Source organism: Canis lupus, chromosome 10 (genome assembly GCF_003254725.2).
Source record: "Canis lupus dingo isolate Sandy chromosome 10, ASM325472v2, whole genome shotgun sequence".
NCBI lineage: Eukaryota > Metazoa > Chordata > Mammalia > Carnivora > Canidae > Canis > Canis lupus.
In genome coordinates this window covers 30776779-30794633 of record NC_064252.1, presented here as the reverse complement: position 1 = coordinate 30794633, position 17855 = coordinate 30776779, and the positions used below count along the sequence as shown (strand labels likewise).

Below are 17855 nucleotides of genomic sequence, written 5' to 3'. Positions count from 1 at the left end.
CCCGGGGAACCCGGCGTGAGGACGAAGACTTAAATGTCACAGATAAAGCATAAAGCTGGGCTTCTGCAGAAGATAAACAGCAGGCACTCAATCCATGCTGTCATCACCGACCTGATCATTACCAAATCCAAGTCCTAGAGCCCATGAACCTTGGAGACGGGCTGAGATCCGCCACCCATAGTAAGAAGGGAACTTATAAAGATCCAGAATCATGTCAAACTTCCCAGAAGAGAAGGCTCACTCGACATACTTGAAAACACTGGCACTGGGGCTGTAGCACCGCATTTGGTTATTTCCGGGCCAGAGCCCTAGAACTGGTCTTTCCTCTGTGCCCCACGATAGGCCCGGAGTCTACACATGAAACAAATGCCCCAGGTGATTCTGCTCATCTGGCCATTCTGAAACCAGAGATCTAAGGGACCTGGCTCCCAGGCAGGAGGAGGAAACACTCTCGAAGGTTCCTCGAAGTTAGCAGCCAAAGGGAGATACCAAGGAATAAACTTGCTGAGGATGATGAAGGAATCAGAGTACAGAGCTGCAAGGCCCACCCTCATGTGGTGCCCCCACCTACCTTCCTGACATAGCCCACTCCCTCTCCAGCCCACCGGATTTCTCCTTGCCCTTCTAGAGAGGTGTCAAGCACTCTCCACACCCACTGTTCCTTCTGCCTGGAATGTCCCTCCTCTCTCTCTCCACCTGGCTCTGCTTAAACATCACCCAAGGACTGTCCAACCACCCCTCCCCTGACACGCTCACCATCATCTCGCCATGTTTTCTTTTTCTTTGTAGCATTTGCTACCACTCAGCAGAGCAAAAAGGGTAGCAGAAAGCTACCCTTTAATCATTTCTCCCCTTCCACCAGAAAGGGAGCTCCAGGCCACAAGAGGATGGGCTCCTGGGATGGAAAGCCCGATCCCCAGTGTTGCATTACAGTGCCTGGCTGTGTCTGTTGAATGAATCAATGTCCTCGAATGATCCACCAATGGCTGTGAAGCCCAGTTACCTCATCTCTGAGAATACCGCCTTCCCTACTGGAGTTGTGGGAGGATTATTTAAATGTACGTGAGAAAGCTTCTGTTCAGCAGCACCATGCTACGGAATCATCATGGCTATCTACTGGGGCCATGGAGAGGCCTCCTGCCCAGGACATCAGAGCAAAGTTTCAATGCCCCACACCTGCTCCAGCATAATTCACGGGTAGGCAGGAGATGGGGCGTGGAGTGCCCTCTGCTGGAGCAAAACTGACAAATCCTCATTATCGGAGGAGGGTCCCCCCTGGAAAGATAAGAAGGAACCTGATAGTGCCAGACTGCCTAACACCACAGCCTTAAACATTTGATTCCAGTGAGTCCTTAAGTGATTTTTGCTTCAGAGAGCACAGTCAGCATATAAAACACAGCTGAACACAAACGACTCTGTGAGTCTACTCTGCATTAGGCACAATGGACTCCTTCTCACCTGTACAAAAGCCCTGTAAAACAGGGAGCAGCACCCCAATTTTAGAGGCAGCAATTTGGGCTCAGAGAGGTTAGATTCCTCAGCTGAGGACACACAGCATTTAAGGGGAGATTTGGGAATTAGAGCCAGGGGTAATGACTCAGCTACAGCCCCTAGAAGACAAATCTTATTATAGAGGTGATTCAACGTGGAATCAGAGGATGGTCCTTTCCTGTTACTCTTCCATGTTCTCACTATAGGACACCCATGTGAAACGGCTTCATTTCTGCAAACATGGACCCTGGATCCACCAGCAGCTGCAGGTGCATTTACGACCACAGGTGTAGGTCGTGTCCCCATCCCCTGCCCCCAACACAGACAGGGAGTGCTGCCGATGTGCGAGAAAGCACATTGACAAAAATGAACAAGTGTGACCTTCCTCTTTTGTCTTTTCTAAAAGGGATATGAAGAGGCGGGTAGCGAGTCCTGTGGTGCTACAGACTGAGCGATGGTTCCAACTGCACCGCCGGCTGAGGCGTTGAACTTAGTCTGGACAGTTCTCTAGACATCAGTGGCCTCCGCAGGCCTAGTTAAGACCAAGTGGGTGATCGTTTGCATCTCTCCCAGGATAGCCTTCCAACACGCCAGGAAAACAGAAGGGGAAGAAAACGAACCCGTCCTAAACAACCATGCTCTGTAGCAGGACCATGTTGAGCCTTCATAACACGCAGGAGCTGCAACCATGCACCCCTTTCCATGGGGGAGAAATAGACCTGCAGTGATGTCAAGGACCAGGTCTACTGTCACCCTGCTCACTCGGGTACACGTTCACCCCCCTCCCCCAGCAGTCCCCGCCCTGGATGAAGCCCTCAAGTGGTTTTCAAAGGTTTTATCTGCTTAGGTTGCAAGGCTGCCTGGAAGAATCCTAAAATGCCCTCCTGCTCTTAATTGCAGGCGTCTATGGCAGAGGCAAAAATGCAAACTGCATTAAAAGACTAATCAAATTCTCTGCTTAGACTGGCTGACCAGAATCCCACTAGCCACAGAAAAGGGTCTGTCTTCTCGACCAAGACAGGGTTTTGCCTTGCCCTGACTGAAACCTGAGCGTACAGACTTGACAATCTCCTCTGCCACATGTTTCCATATCTGCAGGTCACTGAGAGTGAGCAGTGTATGTGGGAGGAGGGGGCCTTATCAGCCCAGGCCGGGGTCCGAATGCCAGCTCCCCGAGTTACCAGCTGGTGGCCTCGGCCAAGGAGCACAACACCCTGAGCCTCGGCTTCTGTCTGTCAAATGGGCAGAGCATGATGCTGCTTGTGGGGAGACAGGAGACAATGCAGGTCACAGCCCCAGCCCGGCACATGGCACAGAGTAAGCCAAGCCGTCCAAACGCAAAGTCTAACTGAGCCAGCCAGGGTCAACGAGTGACATCAGAAAATACCAGGAGCTCTTCCTTCTCAGTTGGGGTCTGCGGAAAACAGCAAGCACACAGAGCGACTCAGGGATCAGCCGGGAATGATGTCACTGTGACAAACTGGAGTGTTCATGCACCGTGTGAAGGGATGACTCAGCTCCAGCCAGTGGCCACTAGGATGAAGGGGGTTCTGGTTTGCTAGATCTTTCCATGGTGTTAAGGAAGGCCAGAAATCATGATTTTTATGTGCAATCTCCCCAAGTGTTAATGGTCAATAATCAAGTCAGCAATGGTAAAAAGCAGCGCATTGGCCAAGCGCAACACAATTTCGGGCCAGATGCAGCCAATTTCTGTCTAACGAAGTGATAGCAGTTGCTGTCCTTTCCACTGTGGTTATGGCTTAAATAGTACATACCCTTTCCATGTTTTCATGCTGCTTACAATAAGAAGTGTCTTTCTTTTCCAGGCACAAGGGTTTTTATAACGCTGCAGGTCAGATGACTAATGCAAGTGGGAGCTTTTATCCAATGTGGTTTGGTATCCATATTAAGAAATAGTATCACTTTAATATTAATTGGAATTGGTCACTGACAGAGTTCCGACAGGAACACTGATCTTGGCTCAAAGTGATGAAAACATGCTTTCAGAATTAAGGTCTCAGGAGCCAATTTCAGATCTTAAATCAGTGCTGTGATCAGACCCTCAGAAGGTGGGGGCTGTATCCACATGGTAAGGTGGATCAGGAGGGGAAAAAAGGAAATGTGGTTAAATAGAAGTGTCAAGTATATATCCCAAAAGAAAAGTTTCATGCTTAAAAAGTATTTGAATTTCAAAGTTAAACAATGACATAGATTTGTAAATCCCAAAGGTTAATAAAATGCCTCTTTTATCTGAAAAGAATGCAAACCCCACACAATCTCTTCAAATTCAGTTAACTATCAAGAGTTGTAGAGTTGTTTTTATTTTTTTTTAAAGATTTATTTATTCATGACAGACACAGAGAGAGAAGGAGGCAGAAACACAGGCAGAGCGAGAAGCAGGCTCCATGCAGGGAGCCCGACGTGGAGCTCAATCCCTGGTCTCCAGGATCGTGCCCTGGGCTGAAGGCAGCGCTAAACCGCTGAGCCACCAGGGCTGCCCTACAGAGTTGTTTTTAAATAAGAAAACACATGCAGAAAAGTGAATTACAGATGAAAAATGTGAAAATGAAAATGTGAATATTCATAAAGTGAACCCACCTGTATAATCACAGGTTAACAAGTTAATGACCAGTGTCCCAAAGTCTTCCTTTGGCCATGCCACAGTCTCTATACCTAGATCAACTTTTGTCTGGTTTTTTATTTATACAATTGGAATCCAACAGTACATATACTCTTTTGTGTCTGCTTTTTCTGCTCAACGGTATCCGTGAGGATTTTCATTGCTCTGTAGTACTTCACTATATAACCATGCCACTACTTGTGTTTATTATACTGTGGGTGTATATTTCAGTATTTTCCTCTTTGGCACTATTAAAAACAATGCTGTGAACATTCTTGTACGTGTTTTTTGAGCACACGTACGTACATTTTCTCTATGGCATATGACTAGGGACAGAAACTGATGGGACATGGAGTATGTTCAGCTTCAGGTGATAACAGCAAATCGTATTCCAAAGTAGCAATACAAAATATTTTACTTAAAATTAAGAGACCGTCAACAGCCCTCTCTAAATGAAATGATCCCTTCTTTGGTTAAATTGGCATTTGAAATAAAAAAATAACTAAAATCACTTTAAGACCAGCACCCCCAAAGAGCAGAAGTTCCTGTCCTTTTCAAAAAAACCTGAACTGTCATTATTGGTTAAACATCTGTTATAGACAAAATATTATGGTTTAAAATGGTTTGAACACATCTGAATTCAATACCTTTTTCATGAGCAGTAAGTCCTGCTCGATGTTTCTATGTATTAAAATTATAGAACACCTAACTCCTCGAGCAGGATTAAGATATCTAAAAAAGAGAAGAGATGGTACAACACCCCTTTGTCTCTCTAGAGTCACAAGATGGAGGGGATGCTGAGAATAGGACCAAGCAATATGGAGAGCCAAATAATGACCCCCAAATATGTCCATGTCCTAATCCCCACAATCTGTGAATCTGTTACCTTCCATAGCAGAAGGGACTTTGCAGGTATAGTTAAATTAAGGCTTGTAAGATGAAGTGATCATTCTGGACTATCCAGGTGAGCACTGGAATCCATCACAAGGGTCCTATTAAGAGGATAGGACAGAGAAGGAGATGTGACAATTTCCAGCAGCAGAGCTCAGAGTCAAATAGTAATCTGAAGGAGCTACACTTCTGCACTTGAGAAAAGCCAGGGGATGGATCCTCACTGGCGGCCTCCAGAAGGAACCAGCCCTGCCAACATCTGGCTTTAGCCTAACAACACTGGACTGTAGATTTTTGACCTCCAGAACCATAGGACAATACATTTGTGGTTCTTTCAGCACTGAACATCTGGGACTCTGTCACTGCAGCCACAGGAAACTAATACAAGGTGGCTGATGAGTAGACACCAGCTTTTCCTAACACCTGGTACAAAGGTCCTAGCCACAAGCTCCTGCAGGAGGCGCAGCCAACTGAGGCCACATAGGGGCTGTTTGCTCCACCCCAGCAGGACTACCGATAATGCTAGATGATCGAAAGCTGGCACAAGAAAAGCAAAGGTCACCTTAGCAACCACCTCACAGCTGAACACAGCTGTGACAGATTTCAACTACCCTCGGAGTCTAAGAGCTTAAGGAGATGCTTTTGGGCCCAAGGTAGGAAGCACAGATGAGTGCAGCCCCGGGGTCTGCGGCATGACCTCCACCCACCGCCGCCTCCCTCAAGTCCTGCTTCGGAGGCTTACAGCTAGTAAGCAGGGAAGCCCCTCATTTCCGACATACTAAAGACAGCCAGTAAGTATATTATGCTTTCCATTTCATTTCCATTTCATTCAGCACCGCATGTTCTTGCACCCCGTAAAACCCTCATTAAGGGATCTGTTTGGGCCACTGGCAGGAAAGCAGGATGGCCTAGCCGCATCACCACTGCCACAGACCCTAGCCCCAGGGCATCCTGAAACCTTGAGCAGATTATTCACCAGCCCCCTGCACACTCACCAACATCCCATCACAGTCCTGTGCTGAGGGAAGTGGACATGGGGCTGGGGAATCAGTCATGTCTGGATAAGCTCTGCTTGGATAACAGACACCCCACCAGCACCATCACCAGCTCCCTTTAATCCATGGTTCCCGTGCCCCTGATCCCCCAAAGTCATAAGGCAAAAATAAGTTCAACTTACAACTCCTTGGTTCTTACTGCAACTCTTCAAGTCAAATGTCAGGACCCCAAGAAACCGTTCATTTCAGAAGGAATTTGTGTTGATAAGGACGGCATGAACAGTGAACTAAATAACGTGGGTGCGGGCTGAAATCAGTCCAAAAATCAATATCCTATGCCTGCTCATGACACGGGTTTTATTTTTTTTTAAAGATTTTATTTATTTATTGAGACACAGAGAGAGAGAGGCAGAGGGAGAAGCAGGCTCCATGCAGGGAACCCGATGTGGGACTCGATCCCAGGTCTCCAGGATCACACCCCGGGCTGCAGGCAGCGCTAAACCTCTGCACCACCAGGGCCGCCCATGACATGGGTTTTAAATGTTCAGGACTTTGCATCCTCCGAAGAACACGTGCTGTCAAATAACACGCACACCTGCATCGGCCTGCTTCCCTGACCATAGAAAGCTTCTGGACCAAGCGTCTGCATGGAGCTGGTTATAAATTATCAGAGGGCAGCATGTGTGAACAATCTTCTGAATGGCTGAAAAGCATGCTTTTCCCACATGCTGGGAATTCAGTAACAGCTGAACAACATCTCCTCGATGGGCAGAGGAGAAAGAACCACACCCGGCAAGTAAAACTCACATACCCAGGTGACTCTGGAAGAAAATAATCAGCATGATCTAAATTCAAATGGAGCAGGGAGCCTGGGTGGCTCAGTTGGTTAAGTGTCTGCCTTTGGTCATGATCCTGGGGTCCTGGGATGGAGCCTCACATCAGGCTTCCTGCTCGGCGGGGAGTGCCTCTCCTGCCCCACTCCTTGTACTCTCTCTCACTCCCTCTCAAATAAGTAAATAAAATATTAAAAAAAAAAAAACAAAACACCAGGGGCACCTGGGTGGCTCAGTTAGTTAAGCATTTGCCTTTGGCTCAGGTCAGATCTCAAGGTCCTGGGATTGAGCCCTGAGTCAGACTTACTGCTCAATAGGGAAGTCTCCCTCCCCCTCTGTGCCTCCCCCCACCCCTCAATAAATAAAACCTTAAAAAAAAAAAAAATGAGTGCCTGGGTGGCTTAGTCAGTTAGGTGTCTGCCTTCAGCTCAGGTCGTGACTCCAGGGTCCTGGGATGCAGTCCTGAATCAGGCTCTCTGCTCAGGGGGGAGCCGATTTCTCCCTCTCCCTCTGTGCTGGCTCTCTCGTTGCTTGCTCGCCTGCTTTCTCTCTTATAAATAAATAATATCTTTTTAAAAAAATAAAATAAATTCAAATAAATGTGTGTTTAAGCAGAATTCCTCAAGTCCCACAACTAACATCACATCCAGAAGGGAGGTGAGGCTCCTGGAGCCATATTCTAAGCCATAGTCTCAAAATCACAGGTACTCAGAGCCCCAGAAGAGACCAGTGGTTCCTGCTTCCTCCAACATCCAGACTCCTTCCCAGTCTACATTCACACTCAGGACCCACTAAGGGTGATGCCCAGACTCTGAAACTGTAAAGATGAGTAAAACAGTCCCCTGTCTCACAAAACTCAAAAGAAAGCACTAGAAAGACACCAAACAAGCAAAATACCCCTTGATGAGTGCCGTCACAGAAGCTTCCACATGGGATCACACGCTGAACATGGGCGCTGAAGATGCTGGCTGGGAGGAAGGGTGGTGCAAAACCAGAGAACCGTATTCTGGGAAGAAGAAACAAAGAGCAAAAATACAGAAGTAGGAAAACAGAAGGGGGCCTGCCTGAGTGAGAAGTAAGGCCTGCCTTAGCCTCTGACAGAAATCAGAGGCTAAGGAAAAGTGCCTGTGAAAGACCCCAAACCACTACCAGGAATCTGGAGAAAACCCAGGAGGCAATGGTGAGCATTGTCAGCACTCAAATCCAGAAGAGGGCATTCTTCACTCATTCACTCATTCAACAACCAGTTCTCCTGGCTCCCCTAGGGATGGGAGGGGGAGCAGAACCACTCCCTTCCTTCCCGATGCTTGTGCTCACTTGTGAAGACCGGATTAGGAGAAACAATAAACGTAAAGCAGGTGTGAAGAAAGGACAGTATATAGAGTTTGGAGACAGCAGCAGAGGAAGCCAACCTAGCTAGAGGTGAGGTGCCATCAGGCTCAGTTGAGCCCCAAGGGTCGAAGTCAGCCCAGCAAAGAAGTGTAGCGGTGTCCCAGGGAAAAAGAACAGCACCTGGGAAGGCCAGCGGCCACCAGACAGCGCACCGCACCCAAAGGGAGTCCAGGAGGCTGGGGAGGGGACGCTAGGGGATGGAGGCAGAGCAGTAGAAGAGGGACAGAGTGGCACAGTGACTGAGCCCGGCTCCGCTGCTCTCCGGGAGGTGGAGGGCAGGTGTTGCACCAGTCATGGCCACACAGGAGGAGCATGACTGGCTGGTTCAGGGTCACGGCCACTCAGTGGTGAGAGGCAGAAAGCAAAGACGCGGCCACAAGAGGCCACAGTCAGGTTCAACAGGAAGTAGCAAGCATGGGCTGCAGGGAAAGAAGGAGGAAGCGAAGATATGCTGCTTTGAGCATGAAGGATGGGTGGCTGGGAATGGTCATTGAGATGCTATGGGAAGAAAGGCTGATTGGAGAAGAAACAAAGGAATTAGGGTTTAGGAACGGGGCCGTGGCAGGGAGATGAAGGACCAGCAAAACCATCCCCTGAGTAGCATCCTGAACCAACAGTCACTTGGCCTTTGACAAACAGCTCTAAGAATGGGGATCTCATCACTGCTTTCCCAGATGGTGGCCTCCAACACCTGGCAAATCTAATTATTACAACACAAGTTCCTTCTTATATTAAAACAACACCTGCCTTCCCATAACTCTGATCCTGATCATAACATTGATCCTGGATCCACACTCTGGAGCAAATCACAGGAAGCCGATTCCCTCTTCCAGACATACTTCCCATTCACTGGGGCAGATTCTGGTCATTTCCAATTCATGCACATCAGATGCTTAGGAAAGTTCTAGAATGTCAGTGCCCCAACAGCCCCCATAGGTGACCTTCAGTTTTATGTCATTTCATGCAGCAGGAGATGAAGGCCTAGAAAGAGCAGTGACCATACTCCCAATCACCCAGCTTCTCTGGCTCAGCTGGTTTTGGTGCCTGAGACCACTCTCCGCCCCCTTCTAGTGCACTCTCAATGTATCTTGCTCTTGCGTGTCATTTAACTCCAAAACATTATGCTGAGGGCATCGGTATCTCCAAGAGATCCACTGAAATTAAACAGGGTTGGAAAATAAATAAACTCGCATAAAGTATAAATAGCATTTTCATGAATGCAGGCAGCAACCCTGTCCTTTATTTATGGCTCCACCTGCACTGAAACAGAAAACTCAAGGGTGTCAATAAATGGATTGCAAAGTTGTTATGTTTAACTACAGAGAAAAGAATGTCTCCATGGGCTCTTTTGGAAATGCACTGATGTCTGCTGTAAACTGGCAGGGGCTGCAAGGAGGTACCCTTTGTCTCCCAGTAAAGACTGTCTTTCCTAGAGTCTCAGGATCTCTGGGTCAGGATAGGTCAGGCAGGTCATCCTGTCCACGTACCCCTGATGCTGAGCTGCCGCCCACCCACTCACCGCACTCCCGTGTACACAGCTCTCACATTAGGTGTTTTACTGCCTCTCAGGGCAGCTCACTCCAGCCTTGGACAGAGTGATCCTTTACTATGATGAGCTTGACAGCTGGCTCCCTGCCATGTCCCTCCATAGATTCTGGGGCCATCTCTCTTTCGGGTGACAGTCCCTTGACTGCTTGTTGAAGCTGATCATGTACACCTGGAGTTTCGGCTTCTCCAAGGTAAAGAGCCCCCATTCCTTCCACCACTGTGTATGTAACAAGGTTTGAATTGGCACTGTCACTCACCTAGACTCTCCTTGATGTGCTGATGTGTCTAGATTGTTCTTAAAGTGTGACACCCAGAAATAAATGCTGTGGTCCAGCTACAGATTGATACCCATAAAACACACCTGTAATGTTTGTCATCCTAGCAAGAATGCTTGTTAATGTGCTCCCATCATCTAGCCCCTGTTTAATGCAGTTTGCGATTCAGTCCCCAGGGGAGGGCTTATGATTAAGCATCATGTTGATAAACAGGGCACCTACACCAGTCTCCACAGTTCATCTCAGAGTATTATTTCCTTAATCCTCCCTGTTTCCCGTCATCTACCTGCCAGGCTAATAAAATCATTCAAAGTTGAGGATCATCGTCACTCCATCAGCCAGGGCCGGCTCAGATAGCATGATGCTGGAAGGTAGACTTCCAGCTGACATTAACCTATCACGAAGCACAGCCGATTATGAATTCTCCATATCGCAGATCAACTCCCAGTCTCCTCTTTGGGAAACTGCACCACTTACCTTTGGGGGCCACGCTTCCCCCATTCTGACTCCACATGTGTCAGGGAACTCCTCTCTACCCTATGACGAAAATGAAGCAGAGGGTACAGAGCTGGCCTCACCAGCCTCCCCCAACCACAGTGATTGGTCTCTGGACCACAACTGACCAGGGGCAATCTAATCAGAGGCATATTGCAGAATTAGGGGGACAAACTCTTTCTACAGGCACCGGTGAGGTTAAGTTATAAGCTAAAGCTTCCTCTGTGTACATAAAACTGCCCTGAAAGAAACCAAGGCAGAGAAAAGTAGAGCAAAGGGAAGGAGGGAGACTGAGCTGCAAAAATATCACCTGAGCCCCTGGATCTGACCCTGCCTAAAGCACCCCCTACCTTTGAACTTACTGGTTTTGTTACCTCCTAAGTTCCCTTATTGCCAAAATCATTTGGGGTTGGGTTTCCGACAATGACTGCAAATCAAAATTCTGCAATTTCCCTCGCAGGCACTCAGAAAGGGCAGGTGACACCTTGACAAACCCCTTGCCAAAGTCTTCTACCTCACTGAAGTCCCAATCTACACCATGGTATTGTAGTTAGAAACCCCAGATCTCAAGTCCAATAACCCAGGCCCATCCTGACTGGCTCTGGGGCCCTGGACAGATCACTGAAGGACTCCTGCCTTGTCCTCCTCTTCTGTACCTACTACAAGGGGTTATGACGGAGAAACAGTCAACACGTGCAACATCCTTGCAATAACACCTGGCCGCAGAAATGCCTGAAATATAATCATCCCCTTTACTGTTGTTATTATTATTATTACACTATAAGTATCATTACTGGGTCCAGTTTTACTGGCAAAGTCAGCACTTTGATGTACTAACCCTGGACCAGCACGGCGTGTTCTCAGCCTTCTTTTACAAGAGCTCTTCCAACATCCCTGGCACAATGCTTCCTTCTGTCTCTTCTAGGATCAACAGCAACTCCCCTTCCTCTCTCTGATCTCTTTGCCAAAACCTAATCATCCACTGCCGTGGCATAATTTACCCCATTGAGCTGCTCAGACAGGAGCTGCTCCAGTCCAGGGACGAGTGGGACAGGGAAGGGACGGGTGTGGCCCTGGGCCCTCCCCTGCACTGCAGGCACATGGTGACACCTCGATCATATTCAGTTGAGTAAATCTCAAGAGAGTGAGGTGGAACTCCTAATTAAAAGGCAGCCTTGAGGTGTCAATAAAAATCATGTATAAAGGAAATGTTTAAACACACAATAGTGACTCTTTCCTCTAAAAATGAATAAAATCTTTGAAAATAAAGAGGGTAGGGGCGCCTGGGTGGTTCAGTCGGTTGAGCATCCGACTCTTGATTTCAGCTCAGGTCATGGTTTCAGGGTTGTGGCATCGAGCCCCATGTCAGGCTCCACACTCAGCATGGAGTCTGCTTGTCCCTCTCCCTCCCCCTCTGCCCCTCCTTTCACTCCCCCCCCTCCAAATTGAATAAATAAAATCTCGGAAGGAAAAGAAAACACACCAGTGACTTCCTTGAGACAGATTTTCACCTGAGATGTTTTTGGAACTCAACCGCTAAGTATAAAGGAAGGGTCCTCCTCGATGGTGCCATCCCCTCCCCCCTGAAGCTCAGGAAACCACCTCTGACAGCCCAACGCCGCGCTGCACTCGGAACTGCTGGCTGCAGGAACGGCGGGGTTTGTCTTCTCTACTGATTTCTGGAAAGTGACAGGGATTGGCGTTTGTTTTTATTTGTTTGGGGAGGGCAGCTCTTCTGCGGCACTCGTCTCCTCGGCCAGTGTGACCGATCGCGTCGTACGGCCGGCAGGCCTGACAGCTCCCACAGCCGCCTCCCACAGCGCGCTGGGCTGGCCAGGCCCGGACCAGCGCGTCTCCACCGCACTGCGCACGTCCAGACCTGTGATCGCCGCCTCCCCAGCACCTGGTCAGCACGGATGCTCAACACGAGCAGCAGCAGCAGTAACAACAACATGTGAAATGTGTGAATAAATGAACAGACCGAAGAATGAATGAAACATCTGGCTCCATGAGTAGTTACGTCATCCCTCCAGGGCCCAAACCTTTCACCCCCTATGGACACAATGATCAACTCCAAGAGCTGGTTTCTGACACTTGTGTCACTCCCCACCCCCCGCCCCCCAACCATGTCACTGCATTCAGGTGCACTTCATTTTGCTTTTGCTTTTATTTTGTCCTCCTCACTCCGGACCCGGTCCTGCTGCCCGTGTAAACCTGGGCAAGTCTGGCCCCTTGCCCATGTGCCTCCTGCTCCATGAAGTGACAGCTTGGGACTGGACAGCCTGGAGGGGCTTCCCAGGACTCTGGGAGAGCCAGGGGCCTTTTGCTTCCCTCCTCCCCTCTCCCTGTAAGGAAGCCACCTTCTTACCTTCAAAGCTCCCGGCAAACAGGTAAAGCCAGGTGATGGCTGGGATGCAGAGAACAGTCAGTGAGGCTGCCAGGAATTTCCGTCTCCCTCTGCAGATTCCCAGCATCCTCTCAGAAGTGGCAACCCCTAATCCCAGCGCCGCTTCTCTGCCCGGAGCACGGGGTCCTCGGCCTCCTTCATAATACTTTCTGAAAGGAAGAGCAGAGAGGAAGGGCTGAGTTCTCAGCACTGTAGATGGATACAAATTGCAGAGGAGCGATAGCCCCGAGATCCTGAAATGTGGCTTGTGCATGACTTCTTGCTAACCTTCCATCCCAGAGACAATTCTGCAGTCTTCCAGTCTCTCAAAACAGAGACAGCTCTTTAAAATGTAAATAAATAAAAGATGATTAAAAACTATGACTCCCTCCTTCCCTTGTGCACGCACACACACGTATTTTACAGTACAGATTAGCCGAAAGCCTGAACTAACATACTTACTAACAATGCACTTAGTTGGCACCTTGTAGATACCAAGCACTGACCAGGTGCCACATTTCCAAAAACGACCAGAACACAGGTTGCTTGGGAGACATAGTCTAACAAGAGAGGCCGAAATGAAACATGCACAGGAGCTCCAAGACTGCAACGAATGAGACAGGCATGGACCTTAGAGGAACAACAGATGAAGTCGCCGGCTAACCCATGTGCAGTCGAGGTAGCAGAACAGTTCCCAAGTCCCAGACGAGGGGGATGGAGAGCTGTGCAAGGCACTGACAGCTGAGGGTCTGCACACTCAGAGGAGAGGACACCAAACCAGCCACAACACCATCTGCAGGGGACCACATCCCCATCACAGCTCATGACCTGAATACACTCACCAGGGACTATCTTAATCGCTTCTGCCTTCAAAACGGAAAAAGATGTCCAGAAAAGCACGGAAATGATTAAAACGTGCAGAAAAAGCAGAGGAACACAGATAACCCGTTACAGGCCTGCAGAAAGCCAGGCCTCAGGTTACACAGACTTGCTGAGACATGTTCAAAGAAGAGGGAGAAGGTCAACGCAGAGTACAGGCCATGACCCCTCACCTGCATATCTGACTGCAAGTCATGTGCCTTATAGAGGAATTTATAAACCAAGAGGCCATGCCATCTGTCTCCACCTCTCTCCTTGCACTGATGTCACACTGGCTGCAGAAGGAGCGAGGAGTCCCCGTGTTGGGAGCCTCCCAGAGCAGAACCAGCCACGGCAGGCTTCCCAGCCCCAAAGAACAGACGTCCATGAAAAAGCTGGTGTGGGTGTCCCCTTGGGTATTCCCACACTATGTCCTTCCCTCTGCCATGAGCCTTAAACCCCACATGATGTGGTCTTGGTCTTGAATGTCTGCCCTCCCCATCAGCCTTGCAGTTCCCAAGAGAGCGACACCCTGTCCACTCACCTTGCTTTCCCTAAGCCTGAGCATCCTGCTGTCACCTGCAGGCTAGGTAATCACTGTCTGCTGAACGAATAAATGGAATCAGATTCTAACCAAAAGCGGTCCTCCCCAGCTTCAGGAGTCTGTGTTCAGCAAGTTGCTAGCAATGAACACCTAATGGAGCCAATCTCAACTGTCAACACCAGGCTTTCTTCTATACCCACCCTGACACGATTTTCTAAATGGCCCTCCTCTGAAACAGATGAATGACTACAGGGCTGGAAGGTATAGACTACAAGGTAAAACCAAAACATCAAAATCGCTTCAAAGAATGTGGATTTGAAAAAAAAAGTCCCCCATGGAAAGTTTTCATTCTGAAGCATGGGCAACAAACCCTCCACACAAACTCTGTGAATCACTATGAATGAGGATCGCTCCGACACTGGCCAATCTCACAGGAAAAACTTGTTGGGGACAAGAGGCTATGCAGTTAGCTCTGGATTCAAATCCAGTTCCACACGTGACTAGCCATGGCACTGGCAACCCCCCATCACTGGGTAAGCTTCATTTCCCTCCTCTTGAAGCAATGCCCTCTCTGTTGGAGTCTTAAATGAGAGAGCTCTTGAATAAGTGTTGAGCAAAGATGGATGGAGCACATGGCAGGGGGCCCCACCTCTTCCTGAGAGCCAAAGAGCAGCCACTTCTTGAGAAAACAGATCCCAACAAGTATGCACTGGCTGTCACTGCCAAATGGGTGATCTCAACCTGAAGCACCCTCCTCAAATCTCCTTTAGGAGATACCATCATGTTAAAAGGGCCCTTAGAGGGGCACCTGGGGGGCTCAGTTAGGCATCTGCTTTCAGCTCAGGTCACGATCTCAGGGTCCTTGGGGTCCTTGGGTCGAGTCCCATTGTCAGGCTCCCTGCTCAGCTGGCGAGCCTGCTCCTCCTTCTCCCTCCACCCCTCCCCCTGCTTGTGCTCTCTCCCAAATAAATAAATAAAATCTTTTTAAAGAATGGCCCTTATAATAATAGTAGCAATGACAACTAGCAGTAAGCAACACAGATCATGTCTCAAGATCTTTTCTGTGCCTTCTGTTTAATTCTCAAAATAACCTATGAGATAGGAACTAGTTTTCAACCTCCTTTAATGGATGAGAAACAGGCCTAGAAAGGTCAACTGGCCAAAGGTTACATGTACCTAAGGCAGAGACACCTCAGGCTCTCCTCTCCCTAAGGAACTGATTGATTCTAACTACCTTTGCCAGGGATCATTTTCCTTCTCATCTAACCTCAATCCTTTATACTGAATCTTCTGATTATTTTCTTTCCAGGGTTAAATATATCACCACTGTTTGCTATCATTCAAAGAAAAAAAAAAGTACAATGGACACAACAAAAACTGGAAAGTTATAGGTGAATTTGGACTTCAGAGGAATATAGGAATATATACAGAGTTGAACTCAAGCAACATTAATATTTAAAAGCATTTTTTAAAAACTCTTTAAAACACTTATTTTCCTCCTCTCCTCGCTCCATCTGCAAAAGTTAATTTCAACAGGCACAATTTGTCCCAAAGTTTTAAAACAGTCTAGGGTGGTTTGCATTTTATGATAACACTGGCATCTGAAATTAAACCCAGCAGGTAAAAAATATTCCTTCATGGATTTGACTTTTAAATGACACCTCTATGCACTAAAAACACATTTTAAAGAAAAATCTCAATTTATATCAGAAGTTACTCCAGGAAGTCAATACAGGAATCAACACAAGAAGGAAGGAAGGAAGGAACCAAGGGTGGGCTGGAAATTACCTCCCACACACGTGCAAATGTTGATGGATTATTGGGAGAAAACCAGCCTGGAACCTGCTTTTGCCTGCTCAGAGAGAGACAGATTCCTTGGAAAAAAGGTGGCACCAACAGTCACCTCAAAAATGTCCCTGCCTCAAACCCAACACCCAATCCCTTGGCCAAACTGGTCAATTTCTCCTCCTAAACATCTGTTACTGTCTTCTCCCATCCGTCTTAACCAGTGAAATTCACACGTATGCAAACCATTGCGCCTGAGCAAGAAAAATTATGATCTATTAAAGCCACAAAAGCAGCATTCATAGCTGAAAGTAAAATGTAACATTGCATACATGTGTATAAATACCTATATAACTATATATATGAAAAAAGGCATAAAACTTATAGGCTATCTGTGAGTAGAGGATGTGGATAATTTAAACATATATGAATACGTATTTTTCCCAAATTTTATCCAAAAAAAATACGTGTTTTTATAACTTAAAAATATTTTAAAACTTGCCACGTCTTGTTATATTGCATGTGATTTTCAAAAGACCTGAGTGCGGACAGCGAAGAATATACATGTTAGTTTTACTTTGTGTGCAAGGTGTGGTGATTTAAGATCTATAGGATCCTCACTGGGAATACAGCCTCCAGGGATGGCTGGCTACCACTTGAAAGACTATCAGAAGCTCACATTCCAAATACAGATCTGATCAACACTGGAGGTTATCTTTTATTTATTTATTTATTTTTAAGTAGGCTCCTACGCCCAATGTAGGGACTGAACTCACAACCCCGAGATCAAGAGTCACGTGCTCTACCAACTGGGCCGGCCAGCCAGTTGCCCCGAGGGGTTGTCTTTTAATCAGCATCATTAGAAATGAATTTTCACAGGTGTTCAAGATGTGTGAGTTCCCTAAAAATACTGCACATGAAGAGGGAATGAACAATCTAAGTAATCTCTAAAAGAAGCAAACAGAAAGTCTAAGGAACCCAATGGCCAAAACTATTCACAATCACTCAGGAGCCCAAACTGATCCAATGGGCAGGTAACAAATTCAGGTCACCGACTGTAACTATAAGATTGGGTGAATCCCGCTGGTTCCATATTGTTGTCTGAGTCCCAAGTGAACCTTTCTTGCAAGATGCTGTCCCAGTTCCTGAGAGGGCACAGGGCTGGCCCTCCCTGAGCTCCTAGTACAGGTCCTACAGCAGACGGACCCTTCAGAGACATTAGCTTTGTTCTATCATTATCTGTACTAGGGCGAGTGTTATATCCCCACCTCATGCCTTCACCCAAGCCTCTCACAGAGCTGCAATATCCTGCCAGTCTCTCCTCCTCTGCAGGACTTCTGCAGGACCTCTGGAGGAATTTCAAGTTCTTGCTGCTTCCATGGAACATCTCCCTGCAAGTCCAGACCTGGAGAGGCTCCCTCCCTTTGTTCTAAACTCCAAAGCCTGTCAGGAGCACATTCCTGATCACATCACTGTCTTCTAATCATTTCCTGGCATTAATCTCTCTTCACTACACCAAAACCCCTCAAGGGCAAAGGATCCAGGCCCTGTAGTGTTTGTTTGAAGCCTCTGCCTGAGACTAGCAGTAAGATGACACTTTATATACTTTGCCATATTCATCCACAATGTGGTCCCTGAACCACCAGCAGAGGCAGTGGCTGGTGGCGGGTCCTATCTTGCCAGAAATGCAGTCTGTCCGGTCCCCCCTCCCCCCCCCCCCCCCACTACCTCCAGCTCCATGG

The 17855-nt window shown here is 47.8% G+C and overlaps 1 protein-coding gene across 1 annotated transcript in view; it reads right to left on the bottom strand.

Moving 5' to 3' along the window:
• Positions 1-17855, bottom strand: part of LARGE1 (LARGE xylosyl- and glucuronyltransferase 1) — a 478727-nt gene that overhangs the window by 370553 nt on the left and 90319 nt on the right. Inside the window, 1 exon segment of the mRNA XM_049115330.1 lies at positions 12909-13096. Within this exon segment, the coding sequence (XP_048971287.1) occupies positions 12909-13096 (188 nt within the window).